Raw genomic sequence first — 25,707 nt, 5'->3', positions numbered from 1 at the left:
CCCAGAAAAGCTTGTGAGATCTGTCTTCAAGACAAAAAGGCATCATATACTAGTAATTAACATTCTGCATCCAATCAAATGATTGGATTAGATGTGTTTGAGTCAATGAGATTCTACTGTATTTAAAGATTTTGCTCCATCCAATCAAATGATTGGATTAGATGTGTTTGAGTCGATGAGATTCTACTGTATTTAAAGTTTTTGCTCCATCCAATCAAATAGTCAAGCTATTAACTTATTCAATCGCAGTCTTTCCTTCACAGAAGAGGAAATCTAAATGTAAAACTCTGGCCACAAGTTTGATCAAACTATTAAGTTTCAAGTTAATAACCATTTCTCAGCAATATGTCCAGTATAGTTTAAACAAAATTACCATTTGCTATAACTGCCATTTCTCAAGATCATGTCAAGTATAGTTTAAAACTAAAATTCTTTTCCCTTTAATCACCATTTCCCAACACTACCTAGTACATCAAGTATAGTTTAAAACTAAATTCTCTTTCTCAGTCTTTCTCTTACATGACAGGTGTTATTTTTGTTGGATACATACCATAGCTTACAAGTTGAGTCCAACTGCAAACTGCACAGACCTATATCTGCCATGTATATAATGTGCTGGCAGATCTGGGTCTATACAGTTTGTTGAGAGTAATTAGTAGTACAAACAAAACAGACCCTGATCTGCAGATGCACTATGTGTTGTTTGCAGTTGGTCTCTACTTACAAGCAAGTGAAAATGATATACAGTGTGACTCTGCTATAACATGCTCTGGTATAACACAAATTTGGATATAACATGGTTGTGGCGTGGCTCCTGAAATTTCATATACATGTACTTTTCTCATACATGAAAAAAAAATTCTTCTTTCTAAAAAAAGTACAAAAAGTAATGTGTAAAAAGTTTATCATTTTTAGGGAAGAGATCATGTATGAATTTTAATATAAGAGTAAAAAGTTTATCATTTTTAGGGAAGAGATCGTGTATGAATTTTAATATAAGAGTAAAAAGTTTATCATTTTTAGGGAAGAGATCGTGTATGAATTCTAATATAAGATGATCATGGCATGCCTCCTGCAATTTCATATACATGTATTTTTCTCATACTTGAAAAGAAAAAGTTTTTTACTTCTCAATAGTACAAAAAATAACATGTAAAAAGTTCAATCAAAGAAGTTTGCCAAACATTTTAATGTGTTCCAGTTTTCATTTCCATATCAATAGCCTCATCCCCTGAGTAACCTTGGCAAGATGATACTGTTTCCAGCTGACCAAAATCTAGGCCAATTTAAGTACATGTACACGTAGCATGTAAACAACTATAGCCATGTACTATTTGTGAAAATTGAAGTTAATTGTTAAGTTATAATTGGATAAAGATCAAAACGCGGACTACCATATAAAAAAATAATATGTATTATTTGTGTTTTCATATGGGATGTGAGTCATACATGAAGTTTATAACATGTGATCTATACTATAATTCATGGATTTATTATATACAAGTACAGTACAGTACTTAACAGATTATGGATTGTTCTACACAAATGTAGGTTCTCAATATACAAGTGTTTTTCAGAATAGTTTGTCTTCATTTAATCAAAAGAACATATTTTTGCATCCGCTTTTATTACCCCAACCCATTTGAGGTAAATGTATAATTTTCTTCAGCTAACTGACTTGGTTGGTTATAACACGGTTCATTCTATAACATGGTCGGGTTCTAAGGACCCCAACTACCATGTTATAGCGGGGTCACACTGTATTCAGTTTCCCTTATATACCTTTTCCCTTTTTAAAGGCATTTTCCTTTCAAAATATTGGACAATGTAAAATTGTTGGTTGGCATTTAAGAACTGTACCACATAATAAATGCATATATCTCGTTAATTCCTGCCAAGTTCATAACTGTCCTTCCAAGATGCAATAGAAAAATATTTAAATTATTTAAGTTAAAAAAACAAAGACAAAAGAAACTGATCCAGATCAAGTTATTTTAAGAAGACTTAATCCATTCAAACAAAAATTAACCAACAAATTAACTGCTTTCACCACTGAAGAGCTTACAAATAGGGCAAAACGTTTGGTAAATATTGAATTTTTTAATTTTTTCTTCATATTATATATTGAATATAATCAGTTTGACTATCTCAAGCAGTTCATCATCCTTTAAAGTATATGTTAAAAAAAGGAAAGTGGACAAATCTTTTGATAAACAATATGGGTACAAATAGCAGAGTTTTATTTTCAAGGTGGAGGTAGGGTCTTTTGCATGTGCAACATTACTAATTATATGAAGCAGGTTTCATCGCATTATTGCAGGTAAATTTTATGCAATATACTGTGCAAATTATCCTGGATTTCTGGGGCACTTGTTTTCATCAAACCCCCCCCCCCCCAAAACCACTAACAACCTTACCAGCTTTCTTCTGCTTTGGATTTCTACTGCAAATCAAACAAGATTCTGGTGAACAAGACTACAATAAAGCTTAATAGTGATTTCATAATCAAGTCTCCAAACTCTGGTTCACTGGCAAAAATGTATTTTCTCTGCTTGTATCATTAATTCTATATTAACCTGTATCGACGATGAATATTAATCTCATTGATCACATTCATGTTAGGAGCAAATGTACAACGGTCAAAATTCACAGATTATTAACCTGCCACAAGATGACATACCAAACGAAAAACACAATTTCTGAATTTCTGACTCCCAAACTCTGAAAAAAATCATGTTTCAAATGCAGCTGTGATTCAGTGAAAGGTGAACCATTCGAGAAGTGAGCAAATCTTAGCAAAACTAAATTTAAATGTCCTGGTTGATGGAATCTGACTAAATGAAGTGCAGCAGTAATCATTAGCATCTTAGTTTTTGCATGTAATGTATACACCATATTGACATTATGGATTGACATTTGCTTTTCCTATACCGCATAATAAATTTTTTGTAACTAATAGAAAGGATATAATTTTTTTTCCTCATACAAACCAGAGCAAGATAATATTTTTCAAGCTATATTAGGGCCAGATTTTTTTCTCTTCAAAAGATTTAAAGCACCTCCACCACCACCACCACCACACACACAATTAAATGACTGGTCCAGTTGATATTCTAGCATGTCCACTGACTAATATGGCACTAACATCAGAATTGGGACAATTTCAGAATGCAGAACTCAAACCCAAAAGCATCTAACATGTTTAAACATTCTATCTGAAGTGGCCGTTGCATGCTTGAAATTCCCTCACAGCAGCGCAGATGCAGAAAGATCATTTTCTATGCAAAGAAAATATCCAGCACAATCTCTAAGTAAGTTCGAACTACAGCACCATTCAGTCTCTGCTGTGTGCAAAGATGGACTGCAATGAGAAATCATCATCAAAGCATCCACTGAACTAGTGACAGCAGCAACGACTGTATCTAGTTAAAGCTTTATTGCCCTGTCCAATGGATTTTAATGACAGAAACTTTCAGTACTTTTCTTTATTTAATGTTTCTATGTGAATATGTGCACATGTGTAAATGTGTGGTGATGATATTTGACAAAGCCAAGTCAACCAACCATTTTATGTTAGAAAGTGTATTATATGCTTCAGAGACAACTGATATTTTTCTTTCTTTTATTCAGTTTGAATTTCCAGTCATTGTGTATAGGTTTACATAAATTCCTCTCAATTGCATGACTTTACTTTCAGGGGAGGGGGCCAACTAGCATTTACATGCCTTGATATCTCTAAATACTCTTTTGAGTCTCAAAAAAAGAAAGAAAAATGTTGCCAGGTATGTCTTACACATTAACAAATAAATGTGCTCACAGATGACAGTTCACCGTTCAAGTGACTCTTTACTTGTAAATTATGCATCAACATAAAATGTTTTATAAAGCCTATGGAATTATAGCCACAATCCCAATTTGGAAAAAAAAATCCCATTGACAAATGATCAGCAATATTGCACACCAAATACAATATATCCATTAGAAAGAAATGATGAAGAAAATGAAATCTCTCAACATCTTGGGTGCCATTCCTACTGCTGGATATGTTAAATCTAGGCTTTAACCACTTCCAACAAATAAGAAGGAAAAAAACGGAATGCCTTTTTTTTAAAATAAATAAAATTAAGAAAACAGAAAATAACTTTTCATGACTTGAAAGAAACCCTTCATCAGATACCTGGAGAAAATACAAATATTAAACCTCAGCAAAATGAAGACAATGGGCAAATATAGTTTTGTATAATAAATCATTTAAAGCCTTGGCCATAGCCTTCATCTAATTGAAATCAATTAATTACCATGATAATGAAGGCACCATCAGTGCTGGTCACCTGGAAATGCAATACCTGCTAAACTAACTGAAGCAGGACTAAAAAGCCAAACTTAAGCATTAAAAGAGGTACTGCTGTAACCAAATCAATGACCATAGGTTTTATCTGAATATTTGTTGAATTAAATGGTGATGTAGGAAACCTTGTTTGGGTGTTGAAGTGGGATACAGTATATACGTACTTACCATTTCTTCACATGCCTAATATATTAGCAAATACATTATTGGATTAGTGACTTTAAAGTGAACCATGAGTAATGATGTCCATACTACAAATTTCTAAAAAAATTCAGTTTGGCTATAGAAGAAAAGATGACATTAAAGAATACTTTAGATTTCAAATAAATCAGTGTTCTTAATAATCACTGAAAAACAAATTCAAGCAATTAGCAAACATAAACTCGAGTATATCTACTAGGTAAGATTAAATTGAAAACATGTTTTGTCAAGCCCACCATGGCATAAGCATGACAGCGATCAATTTGGCATCTGTGTGTCCACCCATCTGTCTGTACTGCCATCAATATACACTCTCCATTAACCTCAATGTTACAGTTTTTTTATGAGTCAATTTCTCAAATACAGTTGGTTACAGAGTCATGCTAATTGGTATGTTGATAAATCTTGATGAGTACAACACTAATTTACCAAAAAGTTTTTTTTTCTTTTTTGGGGGGCCTGGTATACAGCCTGTGGACAGCTTCTTGTATTTGTATATTTATTTTTGTGAAATCTGTTAAGTAATCTATCAATGAAAGCAAATATTAGATAACAATTAAATGTTGAAAATATCACAATGACTTACACAGGCCAGATTCAAATTTCAAAGCTAGCAGTGGATAGCTATACCATTTTAAGAAGTGACATGGTATTAGCCAAGTGATTGTTTGGGGAGAAATCTGCTCTTCAGATGCTGAGGTTGCTATGACCTATCCAGATGAATTGAGGGAATTAATAGTGGAAGATGAATGTTTCCTAGAGCAGATATATAAAGGTGATGAAACCGGTTATTGTCATAAAAACAATCCCTGACACTACCCTGGTTGTGAAACAGATGAACATAAACACAAAGTGCTTAAGAAAATAAAGGAGTGGGTGATTTTACTATTTTGTTTGAATAAAATAGGAAGTCACAAATTTAAACTGTTTTGTATTGGAAAATTAAAGTAGTTGAGGTGCTTTCATTATACATATATGAATTTGTTGTTGTTGTAGGGTTTAACACCATTTTTCAACACAAGATTTGCTATATATGGTGGCCAGTATAAATCGTGAAGAACCCGGGAAAACACCGGAAAGAACCACCAACCCACATAAAGCTACTGGCAAGCTTTCTCATGTACCCACACTGGCAGAGCCCAAGACTCAAACCCACGTAGACAGAGGTGAGACAGCAGTGATCCATAATGGTGAGGGCTTTAGAACACTTGGCTATCAAGGCACCATATGTAAATTAAGTCCTTATCTTTTTCATATAATACAATAAAAAATGTATGATGGCTACTTTGTTTCAAAACGGGTTTCCGAGTAAACTTGCACCAGCAGTTCAATGCCTCCTGAGAAATGCTAAGATGGAGCAGAAGGCATTACTACTGCTGGACATCTGTCCTGTTCACCCACCTCCAGACAGCAAGGTTAGTATGGATTGAGAGATATAAATTAGCGTCCTCGTGAAGAATACCACTTCCATAATTCAACTGCTGGATGAGTGCATAATTTCAGAGAGAACTTGTAAAAAAAAAAAAAGATTATTTCTCATTGGACTTTAGATTTACTTTGGAGGCAAATCCTAGGATGCCATTATACCAAAGTACATTGAGAACTACTGGGAGAAAGAACTGGGGGGTTGGCATGTCCTACTGGTCAGGATAAAGGTGGCGATGTCAGCAATAACAATGACAATTTGATGGTTTTTGGATAAGGATGTGTCGGATACTGAAAGGGCATTTGTGGTGTTAGTGCAGTCATGGCAACATGTGCATGAATGGCTTACTTATGATAAGGAGGGGTCCAACTGTAGATTATGTTTCTGGTGTGGAAATTATTCAGAGTGTTAATGGTGAATATAACCAATGGTTATGATTTGGATGATGACTGGGAATATCACTTCTGTAGGCCAACCACTATGAGCAACATCAATCCAAATCTTACACAGTGTGATGGATGGAAACTCAAGGTATTGATTTATTTAATTCTTCAGTTGAAAAGCATTATTTATTGCGAAATATATGCCACAGGGACCAGGTTTTGAGTGTATTACTTGTCATGACACATTTACCAAGTTACATCACGCTGTATGTAATAGTATCTGGGAAACTAAACAAAAAGGTTAACCCTGGAAAATGTTGAAGGAATGAAGATCACAGCAATCCATTCTAACTTAATGGTATATAACTCCTCATGATGAATCTGTATCCCAAAGTTAGAGGAATCTGCAAGCAACAGTTTCCATACATGTAATTCTACTTGTGGTAGGACAGAAATACTGCTTTTGAAAATTAAAAGATTAAAAAAGAAAACAGCAAAACTGAACAAAACCAAACAAACACAACAACAGTACTTTAACAGCTCCTATTTACCCATTACAGAAAGCAGCCAGAACCAGTCTACTTGGTACCAGAACTGTTATAGCAATGCAGTACCTGAGTAATCAGATTAAGAAGGCTAACAAGCTGTTAATTGATTATCCCACTGTTGTAATCTGGCAAGTTTAAGGCCAAATGTGGGATGATTGGAGGCACTATAAGTCACAAAGGAAACAAAGGTGGTCCATGATAGTTTTAGAGTTTTTATTACAAATCAGACCACCTTTGACAGAGATGAGATAAAAAGGTGAGATGTATAAAAAAATTATTTTGGTAGAAACACTTGAGTAAATATTTAAATACTGTTGTCTTGTTTAATTGTTACTGGGTTCCTCAAGATGTTTTAAGAGGAATATTTATAGGCAGTTCTTGTATTTTAGTTCATGTCAAAATGTAGAAATGTGCACTTTCTCTCAATGCAAAAAACCCACCAGCTAAGTCAGGAAAATATTTTAAATTCAACTTAGGAACTTTCTCCATGGGGTGAACTTAGCTTGCAGGAATACTGAACAGTCTGCAGCCTTAAAAGCACAGCCACAGGAAAACTTAAGAATTTTTTGCAGGCTGAGCATGGTTGTTTTGTCTTTGCCATTCTATTGCTGATACCGAGAGGACATTCTTCATCCTTTACAAAATGCCAAAAGAATCAAGGGAAAATCTGGGCTAGAAAACTATCATGGACCTATTAAGTGTGAAATTTAATAATCAAAATGAATGTCATCAGTGGTCACCAGTTAGTGACCTTGTTAAGGAAACTAAAAATGCTGGTGAATTTGATAAACTATCATATAATGCTTTAATGTCCTAGTTCTGTCATACATATATGAATGCCAGAGAAAATGGGCTGAATGAAACCTATATATTGAGTGCTGCCACCAGATGGACTGATACGGACAAATATCATCAATCTATAAGCCAGAACTACTTTGCAATCCGGCCAATCAATAATAGCCTTGAAATTTTTTTCATTTAAAAGTATATTGCAGGTCAATATTTTCTGTGTGTGAATGTTTGGTTAGACCTAACTAGATATATTGCAGGTCAATATTTTTCTCTGTGTGAACATTTGGTTAGACCTAACAAGATACACTGCAGGTCAATATTTTTCTGTGTGTGAACATTTGGTTGGACCTAACTAGATGATTAACATGTGTAGTATTCATTACTTTCATCTAAGCAGGACCCAAAAAAATCTAAGTAGTGAAAAATGTATTGCACTAATTGGAAAATGAAAAAAATAATCAACAGAAATAAATTCTCCAGCAGGATATCCTTTTTACTTGTGACATGACTTAGGTTAGTTTGGTATTCCATAGATTCCTTGTACATACTCGGTATCAACATGTACATAAAATTATCTTTGTCTTGGTAATCATGTTTGTATTAAGTTAACCTTGTTTCTGAAGAAATGCTAGAGTAATGGCACCTAATTAAACTGAATTATATTTGATTGGCATTTGAACATTAATATATTTTAATATATCAGTTTCACTAAACAGTTCTACAATTTATCAAGGGCAAAAGCTGGCCATGACCTGCAAGTTGAACCAATTCCTAAAGTCTAAATTTTGATAATGAGGGGACTTTTTAGCTAGATAAAGACACATGGTAGCTATATTCCAAATCTGAAGGTGGGATAAAATAATAATGAAAATAAATCTGAAACAAAATCTTAACAATGAGGTTAATGCAAGGTTCAGACAGATGTACTGATGGACATGAACATGGTTGCCAAGGCAGCCTGACAAAAACGAAGGATGAAACTAGTGAAAGTACTAAACTCCAGACCTTAGATTTCTCTTTTAGCTGTTAAGTGACACACATGTGCTCTTGAAGAAATCTAAGAAAACTGAGTGAACAACAACAGTGTTATTAACAGATGCACACCAAAGCTAGAATGATGGCTGTTGGTAGATATTTATTTCATATTACCTTTGGTATGAGGTCAAGCCATGTGGTCACTGAGCTTTGTAATGTACGCATCCAGGCTGGGCGCCCATCAGCCATACGCTGCTCCTTCTTATCAGTGGATTCCACGTACTCCAGATCATCATCAGCTTCCAGAATCTGGGTCCTCATCAATTTGGCTATCATTTCCGATCCTGTAACAGACAGACTTATCAATCTTTGGCAGACTGATGCTGATATTGGGCCATTAAGATTTATGATAGAATTTTAACTCCTCATCTGATAACAAGGGTTCCATTTGATATGAAGCCTTTCATGCAAATTTAGCTATAGCATATGCAACATGACTTTCAAAAGACTTAACAAAAAAGAGGCTCAAGTAGAACTGATATTACTCACCTGGATGAAATCTGCCTGATTGCCAAATACATGAGCAGCTGGCCAAGAATACATCCACTACCTGGCAAATCAACCCCTTTCATACATAATGCATATTAGAAGTACATCCACAACCTTGCAAATCCACCAACCTGTTTAGCAAGAAAAGTGCTAAAAAGTCATCTGCTGACTGAGGTGGAAGTCAGATGAAGCATGGTTTTCCTCTGGATGGAGATACTGGCACTAAATCCCATCCACTGGTCACTTACTACTTCTGCTTTTGCATAAAATCTTAATCTTTTGGAGTCCTTGCAAAATTGAGTCCAAATGTGCCTTTTCACCAGCTGAAAAATTCTGTAGTTTTCTCACACAAGTGAAGTATACTATATTTCTATTTATTTCTTTGACTATCTCTAGTAAAGATGAATAATTCACTCTTCACTTGTCTAAGTTCATAAAATAAGCATGTCCTTTTCAGCCTGCCCTAATGTCTACAGTACATCAACTTAGTACTAGCCATGGTCTATGAATATAGCTGATTGTCAACCATTACATGTTGTGAGGTCGGGGATCTAATTATCATTATCATTTTATAAAATCATAACTATCCTCTCAGAGTGAGTTCAATGCTAAATTGACTGACTTGACCTGTTTATGCCATTATTTTGCTCTCTCTAATTCATTATCCCCGAGTGCCGCATTTCTGTGCCAATAGGTAGTATTGACTGAAGTGGATGATGTTAAGAGAAAAGAGCAAAAATGTAGCTTTACAATGATACCAAATAATGAAAACGTTATAACAAATACAGTTGAACAAGCAGAAATTTTAGACCAGATGTTCTCTTTTCAGCAAAAAATTGCTGGCTCCAGAAATTGAGTTTGTGTTTGGATTTCAGACTACTTGCAAGTTTGAAATTTGTCGAAGAAGGGGAATGGAAGCAACTGAAAATTTCTTTTACATATCTATGCATATGGCTACACTAAATCTGTCTGAATCAATAAAGCTTTGTTTTCTAACAACATCTAAAGTGAAAATCAAAATAATCTCTTTGGTGTGAGTAACGCTGCCAGAAGAGAACCATGATGACTGTACTCAGTCAAATTCTGTTTGATGGGTTTCTTTTGTGTGTGTGTGTGTGTGATTAGGATTTTTAACGTAGCTTTTAACAATTTTTCAGTGTTTTTTTGGGCAGGTATTACATTATTTTTCTATTTTTAGTAATAGTTTATGGCAGATGTGTACAAAATTAAAAGCTCTTCATGTCAAGATGCTTTATATCACATCTGGTCAAAATCTGTTTTTTGGAATAATGTTTATTTTTAGCTCTATTGATCGTAGAGTGGAAGAGCTTACATATAACATGTTTCCACTATCTGTCTGTTAGCACAAATATCACTGCTCATAAACTACTTTAAATATTGCCATGAAACTTGATAGTAGTAGTAAACTGAAGTTGCTTCTCTTTTTGTTAATGGTGGACATATCTGATGGGATGCCAGCAACATTTGCACAAATTAAATGACCTTCTTGACTGGATGTTTTCTGTTAAATTGGTCATATTCTGTTGGGTTAATTGACAAAAGGCTTTCATATTCAGTAACAGCAACCAAACTGGATTATGGATCTACATCCTTTAAACAAATCTGATAAAAGGCCTTGATGCCCGTATGTAAAATCATATGCAAACTGGTCAAGTTGTTTTTAAATAAATTACAAATAACTGAAATGACACATGGCAAATGAAGGACCATACCACAAGCTCACTTTACCTTATGGCTAGGTCATTTAAAAATTTCTTCATAAAATCTGATCATCCTTCATGATGCTGATGCTAACTTGAAATCCTTATCCAGCTGGCTGAGATATTCTGAGAATTTGGGATGCTTACTTTTCTAGCCTTGCTGATTGTGTCAATTTGGTTGTTCTTAGGTACCATATTTTCTGCATGTCTTTGGACAGCAAAAAATAACTACTTTTTTCTATTCAAAAACATCTTAAAATATTATGTTCAACTAACTAAATGTTAACTTACATGTACATTTTAAGTTGTCAAAGCTTGGAGAACCAGGTTTAACTGTTCACTGTCTCGCCAACAATTGTATAAAGAATAATATTTGTTTAAAATTATATTACTCACCCATAGATAACAGTCTCATTGGTAAAACTGAAGAACATGTCACCCTTTATTAAAGGAGGAAACCATTAAAGTGAAAGTCATCATTTCAAAACTTAGTTTAACACCTCCATTGTAGATAAAACTACAACCTGCACCTGTCAAATACAGGCCAATAAACAATTCAATTCCAATACTGAAACTTTAATAAGACTAAGAGCAAACTACATTGAATCTGAATACTTCCAAAGTCATATATATGTATATTTTCATCCAATAAAAAAGCCGATTCCTATATATGTGACCAATCTGAAACAAGATGCAGGTTTTAGTTATCTACACTGAGGTATTGCACAAACTCTTTGAGATGAAGACATTCTTGCTGATCTCTTTTAATAAACGGTGACATGTTCTTCTAATGTCTTTTTAACAGAGACATTTTATCCACAGGTGAGTAATTTAGTTTGTACATATGTTATTCATTATATGTGTTGGCAAACTAATTAATAGTGAAATGTGATTCTCCAAATTGGATCAAAGATCTGACTTGTCAAGGTTATTTTCTAATTACAGCAAGCTATTCCCCAACTTTCTGAAAGAGGCACATGTCTATCTTATTTTATCACAATAGCTGCATATGTGTCCAAAAACTCAAGTATATAAACAAATTCTTTTCAAACAATGTCCAAATATTGAAGGCAAGAAAATAAGATTTTGGCACCAAAAACCCCTCAAAAAACCTTACATTCTCAAAAACAGAAAATAGTGTCTGACAACACATAGAAAATAAGGTAATCGGGTAACAAAAAAATTTATTTTGCCCCCCCCCCTTTTCAAACAGTGTCTGACAACACATAGAAAACAGTGTCTGACAACACATACAAAATAGTGTCTGACAACACGTAGAAAATAAGGTAATCGGGCAAAACTGGCTTCCATATTTGCAGAAAAACAAGTCAGTAATCTGATGCATAAGAAATAAAATAATTAGTTTTGCTATCCTCTTTGATTAATAAATGGATGGCGAAGATTTTCTAATTGCTGGCACCAAAATCCCAGGCTCCTAGTTACATCATTTATTCCTGATCTGTTGAGTTTCAATAAAGAAAACAAGGCAACCCATTTAACAGGATTTCTTTGTTTCAGTGCCAAGCCCAACATAGATTCTATTAGTTTTGTACACTGCTAATGATGGAAAGATCAAAATAATTTGTTTATATGAAATCCTGCTACAATAATTTTAGGACTAAAGTAAATATATGATGGATTACTGAGTGCACCGTGATACAATAATTTTGTGGATGTCTTCTAAAACACAGATTCTTGAATCAGCCGGTATGTAGTCAGAGTTTTTAGCTCAACTGACATATATGTACTAAATTTACAAGTTCATAAAGATACCCAATTAGTTTTAAACAGCAAACAAGTACTCAATTTAAAATTGAAGTCTTCTACCTTATAAATTAACCCATTATGCAACAGCAGATAAGGGTCTATGTTGTTTGCTGCTGGACTCGACTTATAAGCAAGTATGTCATTTAGCAAAATTCAATAATGGGTCCCTTTCTCCAATCCATAAATTTAAGTATCCAACAAAATGTACTGTTTGGAAAACCATGAAAACTGATAGCAACAAAAATAACTGAATTTTTGTTTAGTAATGCATAAACTTGTGGATTCTGTGGCTCTAAATGCTAAAAATTTCAAGACCTAGTGTACCATAATCCTTTTGTAGGAACAACAAAACTGCTTTCCAAATCAATGAATTTAGGTAGCAATGAAAAAAAACATGAATTCAAGGTAGAATGCAAATCACTTAGCCATTTCCTTGCAACTTGTTTAATGCACAAATTCTCAAAAAATAATAAGAAAAACATTCATTTTCTGAAGCATTCTAAGTATGTACCTAAAATTCCAAAGCTGATGCTATTTTCATTTCTTTCAGTTTCCATACTTGCCATTCTAATTTTACAACTCATTTTTCTCTTCAAAATTCAGGTTTTACATAAAAATTTTACTTAACTTACCAAGATTTGTAAGCAATACAGTCTCAGCATTGTTGGGCAGACCTAACCAAGATGGCGATTGCTTTTCACTTTCTAGGTGCTCTGCAAACTGAACAAACTGCTCACGTCTGAAGAAAAAAAATATATTGCAGGTGATATCCTTCTGGCAACACATGTATGAAACAGAAAATATAGAGGTGATATAATAAATATATATAGCATCACTTTCTTTGCACAAAATGGACAAGCAGTTTACATTATCTGGGATCTGGGCTAAGCAACACTCTTTTAATGTATATAATGTCTACTGCGACCATTCTTGAACAGTTTAGGTTGCATGCAGATTTTCTTGGCCCTTTCAATAATTATGTAGGGCAGTTTGACAATAATGTATGGGGGAGGCTATTAACTCCACACCTGGGGCAGTACTCAAAGTTTCGAGTTACTCCTCCAGTTTGGTATATAGTTACTTGAACTTTTTTATTATTAACAATCCATAATGTATGTTGATGCCTGTAATTTCAAATTTGCATTTTGCCAAGCTGCCCATGAAACATATAATTACAATATATTAAATAGTTAAAGACCTCTCTACATAAATATGCATGGATGTCACTCATAACTTAATTCATCTTGAGGTCTTGGTGGTACAAGTTTTCATGTAAAGTCTGAAAAGAAGCCTCAAGAATGTCAACAAACAAGTGTTGACTGATGGAGAGATCATGCATGATGGATAAAATGCCATACAATGAGCTCATGTGGCATTTGGTCAGGTGACTTAAAAATAATTTTTAACTCAAAACTTGATGCAAATTTTCTTGCTGTGACCTTGGCCCCAAGGTCAAAAGGCAAGCAAGCATGTTGCGTAATGAATTGTTCTAACTTCCTAATGACTCATCCCAAGTATGAACAAAACCCATCATATAATTTTGTGAAATATAAGTAAATAATAAAAAAAACTAAACCAATACCTTAATGGAAATTTTCTATGACTGTGACCTTGATCCCCAAGGTCAAAAGGGCAAGCATGTGTGTTAAAGAATGAACCGAGCTTCATAATCACTTAGCCAAGTATGATGAAATTCTATTATAGGGCCTTGGAAATTAAAGTCTTTAACCCAAACCATAAACTATTGATGCTGTTTCTGCAGACAGAAAGGTAACTGCTACGTCTTTTATCTCACTAATGTGGGGCTCAACAAAAAAGTGGCAAGTAAACTGCAGATGTACACAGGTTAATTTCTTCTGAAATTCAGTTGAAAGAATCTTGAAATGTGGTAGTTTGAGAAAGGTTAACATACATGTTCTCTGAGGCAAGTTCGAGTCTATCAATAGAATGTGCAAACACCCTGTATAGCCATACCATTATCATACACTATACAGCAAACACCCAGTATGGCCAGGCTATTATCAAACACTATACAGCAAACAAACAGCATGGCCAGGCCATTATCATATACTATACAGCTTGTCTGGATTAAAGATATTCAAAATGTGCCATGATTAATTAAAACTTAAATTCTGAGGCAAGGGTGGGGTTGGGGTTGTAGAAGAACAATATAATGGGAAGACAGAGGTGGTTGCAGCTCACCTGAATCCATCTGGCACAACAATTTTCTTGCTCTGACCTCCAACAGATGCAGCCACTAATGTGAAGTCACTCTCAAAGCTCTTGGCTGTGAACAACTTCTGAATGAATGAGGTCAGCAGACGCTGTGAGCAGAAAGATTATTTTTTGAAGGAAATATTTATCTGATGGTCTTACACAAGAGCTCATTTGAAATGAAATTTATGAAACAAGTCAAATAATTTATTTTGTGAGCCTTGGTGAGCACATGAGTGAAATTATTCAAAGCGTTACATAAATCACAGTTGAAATGAGCATAAGTGTAAAACTCTACATGATGAAAAATACTGATTTTATTTATGAATATCGTTAAATGACTAGGAGTTACTGTATATACTTGCTTATAAGCAGAGTCCAACTGGAAACAATGAAGACCCTGATTCACCATCACACAGTAAGCTGGCAGATAGGGGTCTTTGTTGATTTTCTATTGATTACTCATAACATACTGCATACATTTTGATCTGCCTGAGCATTACGTGAAAGATCTTTGTCAGTGTAGTTTGCAGTAGGTTTGTACTTAGGAGCAAGTATATATGGTAAATTCTGATGCCTTGGACATGATGTCCTCAGCTTATATGATACCAAGATATTATTTGTAATGTTTTATGTGTATAACATACCCAAGAAATATGGGTTTCTCCACCTAACATAGTATCATGTGATACAACCATGTCTCACAAGTCTCATTCTGTTACTATGATTATGCCTTTATCTTCCTCTACGATGCAAAAAACATACTGCATGACATGATATTGCTTGTTTGTCTCTAAGTCAGCATAATTTTACTGGGAATGGTTTGTATTAGTTATTATGACAAAACAGGGGCCAATCTGTGAGCTCCATATGTCCTTGACTATACTGCAGGATTTCAGCCATAAAGTAGGTGATAAACGAGAGAAATTATGGGTTTTGTAATATCGATTTCAAACACTAACTGATGTTCTTTTTATATTCAAAGACTTTTTACAATTGATTAAACTGATAATTGCAGAAGAAAAAACTATCAAGCCTAAAAGTGATACTATTACAAAACATCCATCCACAAATCTTAGATCTACACAATGACTCAACTTTTACAGACATCATATACATGAGACCACCTTGCTATCAAGCCCTACTTTAAGAGACATCACAAACAAGAGACCACTTTGTTATCAAGCCCCACTTTAACAGATATCATAAACAAGAGACCACCTTGTTATCAAGCCCTACTTTAACAGACATCATAAACAAGAGACCACTTTGTTATCAAGCCCCACTTTATCAGATATCATGAACAAGAGACCACCTTGTCATCAAGCCCTACTTCAATAGACATCATAAACAAGAGACCACTTTGTTATCAAGCCCTACTTTAAGAGATATCATAAACAAGAGATCACCTTGTTATCAAGCCCTACTTTAAGAGATATCACAAACAAGAGACCACCTTGTTATCAAGCCCTACTTTAAGAGATATCACAAAGAGACCACTTTGTTATCAAGCCCCACTTTAACAGATATCATAAACAAGAGACCACTTTGTTATGAAACCCTACTTTAACAGATATCATAAACAAGAGACCACCTTGTTACCAAGTGCTACTTTAACAGATATCACAAACAAGAGAGAGACCACTTTGTTATCAAGCCACACTTTAACAGACATCATAAACTAGAGACCACCTTGTTATCAAGCCCTACTTTAACAGATACCATAAACAAGAGACCACTCTGTTATCAAGCCCTACTTTAACAGATATCATAAACACGAAACTACTTTGTTATCAAGCCTACTTTTATTTGGCTGAGGAGAAACTGTAATATTGAACTATTATGTAAAACTTTGGAAATTGTAGTTAATCTAGAATGTGAATGGACACTAAGGAAATGAACATGGATGTCAAAGGGACTGCAATTTCAAGCTTCTCCAAAGGAAGGCTCCATTAAAGAATGTGTCACTCTTTTGGCCTATTTTTCATTCTCAAAGAACATTACTTAGTTGAACAGGCTAAAATCTTAAGATACAAAATCCAGTAGGTCGACAGCATCACCAATTACCTGGTCAAAGTCATTGTCAATTTTTCCTCCATAGATACACTGGGAGAGAAGTGTCTTCACTGCATCCCATGGAACCTTTTCTGGTGACAAATTGGTACGACCCTTTAAATGTAAGAAAAACCATTATCGTGAATTCACCAAATTTGGTCTGTAAAGGCCATTTATAAACCTTATAAGCAAAAGTACAATTTAATAGCTAGCATGAATTATTAAAGTCAACAATAACTGTATTTTATTTTCAACAAACAGTTAAATAAAGAAATCATAATACTATTTAAAAACAGGCATATTTATAAACTGATGTGATAATAAAACATGTAGTGATAACATTTACCATGGCAACAGAATCAATCCATGTATCCAGCATGTCGCATGCTACTCTTAGGTCTGATTCGGTAAACTCATACTTTTTGGCCCAGCCCAAGGGGGTATACCTCATTCTCTCCTGCACAATGGCATGAAACCAGGCAAGGAGGAAGTAGAGTCTGCTCCTTTCATTGGGAGCCTGGAAGACAAATGTTTGTGTTAGCAATGCTGTGATAGTTAAGGAGAGATATCAGCTAACAGCACAAAGACAGTTTTTATTTCTAAAGTGAGCATGTATATTTATGATGAAGCACACGAGGTCATAAGGTCATAAAAAGCATTGATAAATATCTAAGATTAATTTGTACATATTTCTGTGTCATTAATATAAACACTACTCGCTAGTGCCATGGAAAAAAAGGCTGAATGGTTGAGAGATATGCAGAACTTTAAGCTTTATTTGTGTGTATGTCTTCCTGAATGTATGCCTAATAAGATTAGCATTAAAAATGTTAGAACTATGAAAAGGTTAAGAAAAATTTACAAAAAAAAAAAAATCCCAACTTAATTTTGGATAACAAAAAATATATGTTTGTACCTTGCACATCCTAGTGGCTGGCACAGTGCTGAATGTTCTTAACAGATTGGCAGATACACCTGGTGGAGGCTCATAGGTGAACACACGGCCAGCTCGCAGCAAGTTGGTTGGAAGCTACAGCAAGACAAAATATTGTAAAGAAACAACTGTTGCATTCAAATTAAAAGATGTTTTATATAACATTCTTTGGTTTGGTTTACTTTGCAAGGCACAGGAACACATGAAGGTTATTGAGTTTTGAGGCAACTGGAGTAAAGTCCTTTGCCCAGAGTCACAACATGGAATCTGACATGGGCTGATTCAGTGGTAGGATTTGAACCCATACACTTGGCAAGTTTGGAATGCTAACCATGAACTAAATAATACAGCATGGGATAAATCAGCACTTAATTGTTTGCTATGGGTGATCAAATATAATTGCCAAAGAAATGTGACAAAGCCAAAACCTGAGGAATTAGTTTAATTTTAAATGATTCTCTAGATGACCTTCCATAAATAAAAATTAAGACAGCAAAAATAATGTAAGATTATTAAAATTAACAAATATCAGCATGAATTTCAAACTTAATACAACCTGCAAGTGAAAAATTAATATGAAGCCAATTTCTTTATCATTCATCATGGTGACAGAGGTCAAGGTCTGTTCAGTTAGCCTCACTGATTGGCAGATGAAGTTATGGAAATTATTAAAGCTAACATTTCAAGTCTTTAATTATAATTCATTACAGTAGCAACAGTGATCAGTTATCAGTGACCTGTGAGACTCACCTTGGGATTTATCTCCATGGTGAGGAACAGTCTGAAGCTAGGGTGGGGGGCTAGGTTATGCAGTTTTTTCTCCAGTTGTACCAGCCACTGTGGGGCTAGGTGCACGTTTTTCAGCATCACCCATCGTCCAGATTTGCTGGAGGAGTTAATAGCTTTCTCTGCCTGGGTGAATCCTTCCGCAGAACCTGTAAATAGCAATTAAAATTGACAGAATATACATTGGAATTTGACTCAGTTAGCCAAAATGGAATGGATGTCTCAAAGAGTAAAAAGGCCAGCCTTATACAAAGGAAATTCTGATATTTAGTGTTAATTCAATTAATAAACTAAATATCGGCGTAAAGATGAAAATGGAAAATTGATACTGTAGTGTATACCTTGCACAATTTCTGCATCACTTTTACTCTCTTTGAGGGTGGCATGAATATCATGAATCAAAATGTATTTTTGGGGGGTGGGCATTATTAAATATCAGAATTTTTGGTAGAAACTTGGAAAACTGGAATTTTTGCTTTTCTGATCAAAACGCCAGGATGACCCAGAGTAAATCAGGATAAGTGGAAGATCTGTAGTTACATTCCGACTATATGGAGATAACTACATTTTATAGGTATGTACAAGATTTTATGACTATGAAAATCTTTTATCAAGTCTGCAGCAGAAAATTGCACATATCAATACTGTTGGAACAGAATCGTGAGTTACAAGAACACTCACCAATAGCTATTGAGGTGATCTGTTTTCCCAACTCTGCAGCCCAGTCTTCAACTCTACCACTGGCATCATAACCTGGTACTGAGCACATCAGGACTGGAGTGTTAGCTTTTATCTGAGAGAAGATATAACAGCATCAATAGATTATGACATTCAAGTTTTAGCAATCCACATCTCTCCCAAGTCCCATCTTTTGCAGATGCCTTTTCTCTGAATTAAGTTTCAATACAAAAATTTCCAAATTTCAAGAATATTGGAGTCTTAAATTTATACCAGTGAAATAAATAATTTCAGTATATTTGTATGAAAATGAGCTTCATTACGAAGTATCTTTAAAATCAGAACAACAACCTTCGTAATTTATTTTAAAAACTTGTTTCTTTAGAGAAAGTGTATAGCAATCCAAAATTTATTTTCATGTTCAAGACTACTACTGGAATTCAACAATTTCAGAACATTAGATAGCAGAGCATTTACATCCTACTTATGACTCTGTGTATGTCTGTGTGTGTGTGTGTGTGTGTGTATGTCTGTCTGTGTGTGTGTATGTCTGTGTCTGTGTGCAAATATATTACAACAGACCATTGTCAAAGGTTAAAACCTACCTCATCTTCTATAATTTCTGCCATATTCAGTTCTTTTTCTGCATTGTGTATGAAGTTAACACCCATGACTTTTTGAACAAACAGCCTGGCCATGGCTATGAGTCGGTCTGGCCGAAAGGTCTGGACAACTAACAAACTGTTCACAGCCTTCCCAACTGAACCTAGTAAAGAAAAGAAACTATATACAAAAATACTGAAGGTTTAGATGTTTCTAGAATCCCCTGGAACCCAAAATAGGCATAAATTCCAATACAGATGGACCCAATTTCTAAGATAAAGATTTCAAAATTATGACCGATTCCCAATTCTAACAATACATTCATGGTTATGTTTTTTTTTCATAACAAGGTTTGGTAAAGGACCTATTTTTGAACAACCTTGAAAAATCTCTTAGTTTAACTTAGGTTTTCCTGAATATACCAGTGGCTCATAAGGCAACAGGGTTTCCCGATTGCCTGCACAAGAGCAGGTGATGCCAGTCCAATCCATGTGAACTCACACTGGTTGCTTACACTATTTACAGCTTGATCAACCAGTGCAACTGAAACCAGACATATTTCCATAGCAAATCTACATGTGCTATATATTACATTTTTCTCTCCCACTCCTGACCCAATGCTTGTCATCTGATATCAGACCAGTCAACCCTAACATGACTTATCCATAAAGCAATGTACATTTTTTGTAAGTTAGACCAATTTTCTGAAAATTGCAACAAAATATTATGTACTGCTATTGTTGACCTGAAAAATTTACATTGAAAAGGTTCCGAAATGTGATTTGAGACTGTTCAACTAAAACCATTTAGACCTTAATTAACTCCAGTGGTTTCAGAAACTGTAGCTCCAAACCCCATGGAACTCATTGTCTTCTTGCCATCACTCAACTTGACATAGTCTTTGTTTTTCCCTTCAATTTCATTATGTGATGGCAATCATCTCCCCTGCCTTAAGAAGTACTCAGATCAACTAATGTCCAATAAAAACATGACTGTTGCTTCTCTTGCTCCTCCCCAATTCTTAATATTCCATTTTACACTTCAGTGATGACTGTTCTTGAAGAGGCAAATTGCCCCTATCACCCTGAATGTATTTTCATTTGTTGGAAGCATTATCTTGATCATGCTTACATTCTGCATGTGGGGCCCCTGAGTGGCTGTGTGGTCTAAAGCGTTCTTCGTTATGGATCACTGCCATCTCACCTCTGTCTGCGGCGGTTCGAGTCTAAGATTCTGCCAATGTGGGTATGTGAGAAAGCTTGCCAGTAGCTTCTCGTGGGTTGGTGGTTCTTTCTGGGGTTTTCCCGGGTTCTTCCTCCACCATTAATACTGGCCACCATGTATAGCGTATCGTGTGCTGAAAAATGGCGTTAAACCCCACAACAATAACAACAATATTTTGCATGAAAAATATGGGCAGTTCAAAGCATCTGAGGTACTGGTGTAAAGTTAGAATGGTTCCCTGATGAAATCCACTGCATCTGATAAGAAACACAGATAAGCTAGTATCTGGATGTGACTGCAATGATCATGTTTTCATAATGTTTCCTTCTAAGGGTCCATTCAGTAAGACTTATGGTCAAATCGAAAGGGTTTGCAGGTCTGCCATATCTATTATAGTCATGCATCCACCTGTTAAGCTATGTGTGTAAAGCTTGGTCAAAATGTATGACAAAGTACAGCCCTCACTGTAGGAGCTAGTAGGTTTGACTCTGAAGGCTACGGACCAATGGGGGTCTCTGGACCAGGAGTTACAGTTACTGTCAAGAAAGGATTATTTTCTGAATTCAAGTCCAAAGACTCCATACATATAATTAATATCCATTTTCAAGTCATCCATAAAGTGTGGCTAAGGAATTTGCTTCAGAATATAAGTTATTCTGCAAAACCCATATTTCTTCTGGCCACAATCACCATGATATTGTTGACCACAAAATGTACAGGCCTTTTCCATAAATGTGACAGAAATGAAGTCAACTTAGGATAAATTGAGAAATTTTCAAAATTTGGTTATAACTTTTACTTCATAAGAGGTAGGATTTTCAATGAAAATGGTGGAATTTTAACTGCACAAATGTCTTCATCTTTCTTATCTCAATGAAGATCCAGAGCACCTGTCACTATGTGAATAGTTTCTGTTCATCTGAATGAGAACTTGTGTGTGATTTCTGTGTCAGGAAACATTTATTTGGCTATACCTGAATATCAATCTGCTAACGTATGTTCAGCTACAAGTATGGCAAGCAGTGTCTTGGCATGTATACTGTTATCTACATTTGATACCAATTTCATAAACATGGATTTCAGTGATGGTGTACTTGTTGTCATATTTAATATGCTTTCTTGAGATGGTGTTTCTACAAGAGGCATTTTGTCCTCCTTGCCAAGGTAGATTTTAAAGTCAGCTTTACAGGAAAGGCAGGTAACCAATCTGTGGCCTAATTGGTTAGAGCATCCAAGTCTGATGCAAGTTCGCCCCCATCTCCAAAACATACCAAAGACTTGTATAAAAATGTTACTAGCAGCTGCCTCACATGGCGCTAAGCATCAAGAGGTTCATGTTAGGACTGGTCAGCCTGGTGTCATGATAATGTGACTGGGTGGGGGACATGATGCTAAATGTCTGTGGCATGATGCCCCAGTGCTGGACATCACTATAAACTGTCACACTGCAGGCATCATAGCGATATGATTCAAATTATTAAAGCTCCATTAAATATCCACAAATACACACACATTCAGTGGAAGGGCAGAACGTTTACTCATGTCCTCTGAACTTGATTCAAAGAAATTCTACTTTCCATCCATCATTGAAATTTGTGTGACATTTTGGTTGTTTTGATTTTGTCATTTTAGAATTAAGAGATAATGCACATTTAGGTATCTTGACAAACTTTAAACACTGAAGCCAAACTTACTTTATTTTATACCAAATACCAATTCCCAAGTGCTAAATACAAGTTAATGTTTTATTTCATTCACTTATAATATGAAACTTAACTTAAATTTGATAACTTCCAACTTTCTAATTTTGAAACTTGACCACTGTAACTATATTAAAAGCACAATTTACCAGATGATGATGATGATGTTGATGGTTGTGGTGGTAATTTCTATACTTACTAAGTGGTTTAGCCTCTTCCCAAATCTGAGGGACACTCTCCTCTGGAGCTGAACACTCAAGCCAGCTCTGAAACTCCTGAAATGCACAACATTAATACATAGACATAAAAGGCTTCAATAGTACCAGTTTACAGTTTAACATTTAAAAAGGTGAAGGATTTATTTGGCTTTACATACATACATACATACATACATACATACATATATATATATATACACACACACATACACACACACTAACCCAAAGAATAAAAGAAACATTCTTGGGAAAACAGACAACTTCCATATTCTCACTGTGACATTAATAACCTTATTTTTAACCATTATACTTTCTTTTTTAATTTTCAAAATAAAACTGGAGGACAATAAACATCATTTTTTTAATGCAAAAAATATGTGTCCAGCTGTTTACATTGTCTTACTAACATCTTACATGCTTCCATATTCCTCCTTGTAGGCATTGGCTGGATTAAAGCTGGATGTTTTATCTTTTCAACAGAAAATTTAAGCAAGATTAACATTTTTGAGCAAATTTGTTTCCTACTAAAAAGAACAAATGACATGCTGATGTCAATTTCATGACATGGTTCACTGGAAACATGATTTATAATATATGCTTCATGTCAAATTTGATTTAGTTTACAAGGAACACAATTTACCATACATGGCTCACAAGGAACTTGATTTACAATATATGGTTTACAAGAACTTGATGAACTTGATTTACGTTACATGGTTTACAAAAAACATAATATACAGTACATGCTTCACATGGAACTTAATTTGAAATACATGGCTTAAAAGGAACATGATTTACAATACATGGCTTACAAGGGATTTGATTTACAATATATACTTTAGAAGGAAAATGATTTACAGTACACAGTTCACAAGGAACATGATTTACAGTACACAGTTCACAAGGAACTTGATTTACAGTACACAGTTCACAAGGAACATGATTTACAGTACATAGTTCACAAGGAACTTGATTTACAGTACACAGTTCACAAGGAACATGATTTACAGTACATAGTTCACAAGGAACTTGATTTACAGTACATAGTTCACAAGGAACTTGATTTACAGTACATAGTTCACAAGGAACTTGATTTACAGTACATAGTTCACAAGGAAGTTTACTGACGGGAAGAAATATTTAGTACAGTAGCATTTAGTATGAATTTCTACACCAATATTTAAATAAAAATCACCAAAAGCTTTTGTTGAAAAGCAATATAATTGGACAAAAAGAATTATTTACTGTACAGACGTGCAAATCGAAATATAGTTTCAGCTGTCAACCCTGTTTCAAAGCCAGAATACTGTAAATTAATTTCATGCATATCAAGTTTTTGTGGTTCTGCAAAACCAGACACTTCTTGCATTTCTGGACTGGCAAAAGGGTCCTAATGCCTTTGCAGGTGGATTAGTTTGTTGGAATCCTTAAACTGGTGGTTCATAACCACAATATCTGTGATGACTTCTGTGAAAAATCATATTTTGTGTAAGAACTAAAGTTAAATATAGCAAAAATACAATAACTGCAGGAAAACTAAAAATTCAGCAGACAGCTGTGTAAACTGGACACTGAATGGCATACTGATCTCTTTACCGGATTTGCAGAGGGATTCAAACTGCAAGACTAAAGCTGACAGCTGTGTCAACTGAACTATGAATGGCATACTGATCTCTTGCAATGATTGGTAAATGGATTCAAACAACTAGTCTATAGCTGACATCAGTGTAAACTACACTCTGAACAACAGCATAATGATCTCTAAAACTGATTCACAAAGGAATTCAAACAGCAAGTAAAAAAGATGACAGCTGTGAAAAATCAACATTGAACAGCATACTAATATCTAGAGCTGATGTGCAAAGGGATTCAAACTGCAAGTCTAAAACTGACAGCTGTGTAACAGCATACTGATATCTAGAGCTGATGTGCAAAGGGAATCAAACTGCTAGTCTAAAACTGACAGCTGTGTAACAGCATTATTGATTCTGGAGCAGACTTACCAAGGAATTTCAACAGCAAGACTATCGGTAATGAATATGCAAACACTGAATACCAACATACTGATCTTTAAAGCTGATTTACCAAGGGATCCAGATAGTACCGTATTTCATGTTGTTTTTCATACCCTTTAATTTTTTGTACATAATCTAGTTATCAAAATATAATTATTTAAATATATAATATTTTTTTGCATTTTTGAAAAATCCTTTAAATTACTGTACATAACATTTTTACAAAGATCTACGTTTGCAAAAAAGATTGAAAATATCTTACTGCCATTTTGTTTTTTTACAAAAATTAATAAGAGAATAGATATATGAATTTATACAGCTAAGGTGGGTTTTAGTGTTGTTGTTTTTCTTTGGTATTATTTTTAACCTCATATTTTGATGTGTTATGATTGGGCAGGTTCCCATTTTAAACAGCTTCGAAAATATGCCAAGTTAGGATTTATATAGGTCCAGTGGCGAAAGTATTGTTTTGCTAAGTGCATGATATAAACAGTGATTAACATTGGGTCCGTTTTTAAGTAAGACATTGAATAATGAATCAAATGATTAAGAAACAAAAGAATCACTATT

At 34.7% G+C, this 25,707-nt stretch overlaps 1 protein-coding gene across 6 annotated transcripts in view; it reads right to left on the bottom strand.

Annotated features, from left to right (window-relative positions):
* Positions 1–25,707, bottom strand: part of LOC149808282 (cytoplasmic dynein 1 heavy chain 1-like) — a 231,803-nt gene that overhangs the window by 18,135 nt on the left and 187,961 nt on the right. For 4 of the 6 annotated variants that reach the window (XM_089975555.1, XM_089975563.1, XM_089975577.1 and 1 more), the window contains 11 exons: positions 23,104–23,179; positions 19,983–20,143; positions 19,381–19,492; positions 18,664–18,848; positions 17,896–18,009; positions 17,326–17,496; positions 16,992–17,093; positions 14,913–15,034; positions 13,343–13,449; positions 8,848–9,017; positions 4,517–4,531 (listed from right to left, as the gene is read on the bottom strand). In XM_089975555.1, the coding sequence (XP_089831681.1) occupies positions 4,517–4,531; positions 8,848–9,017; positions 13,343–13,449; positions 14,913–15,034; positions 16,992–17,093; positions 17,326–17,496; positions 17,896–18,009; positions 18,664–18,848; positions 19,381–19,492; positions 19,983–20,143; positions 23,104–23,179 (1,335 nt within the window). The remainder of the gene's footprint in view (positions 1–4,516; positions 4,532–8,847; positions 9,018–13,342; positions 13,450–14,912; positions 15,035–16,991; positions 17,094–17,325; positions 17,497–17,895; positions 18,010–18,663; positions 18,849–19,380; positions 19,493–19,982; positions 20,144–23,103; positions 23,180–25,707) is intronic. The other 2 variants (XM_089975569.1, XM_089975574.1) reach the window with 1 other exon arrangement.

Source organism: Sinohyriopsis cumingii, chromosome 1 (assembly GCF_028554795.1).
Source record: "Sinohyriopsis cumingii isolate HCF-2022 chromosome 1, ASM2855479v2, whole genome shotgun sequence".
Lineage (NCBI taxonomy): Eukaryota > Metazoa > Mollusca > Bivalvia > Unionida > Unionidae > Sinohyriopsis > Sinohyriopsis cumingii.
The sequence above is the reverse complement of the archived record's forward strand: the minus strand, read 5'-3'. Positions and strand labels throughout refer to the sequence as shown.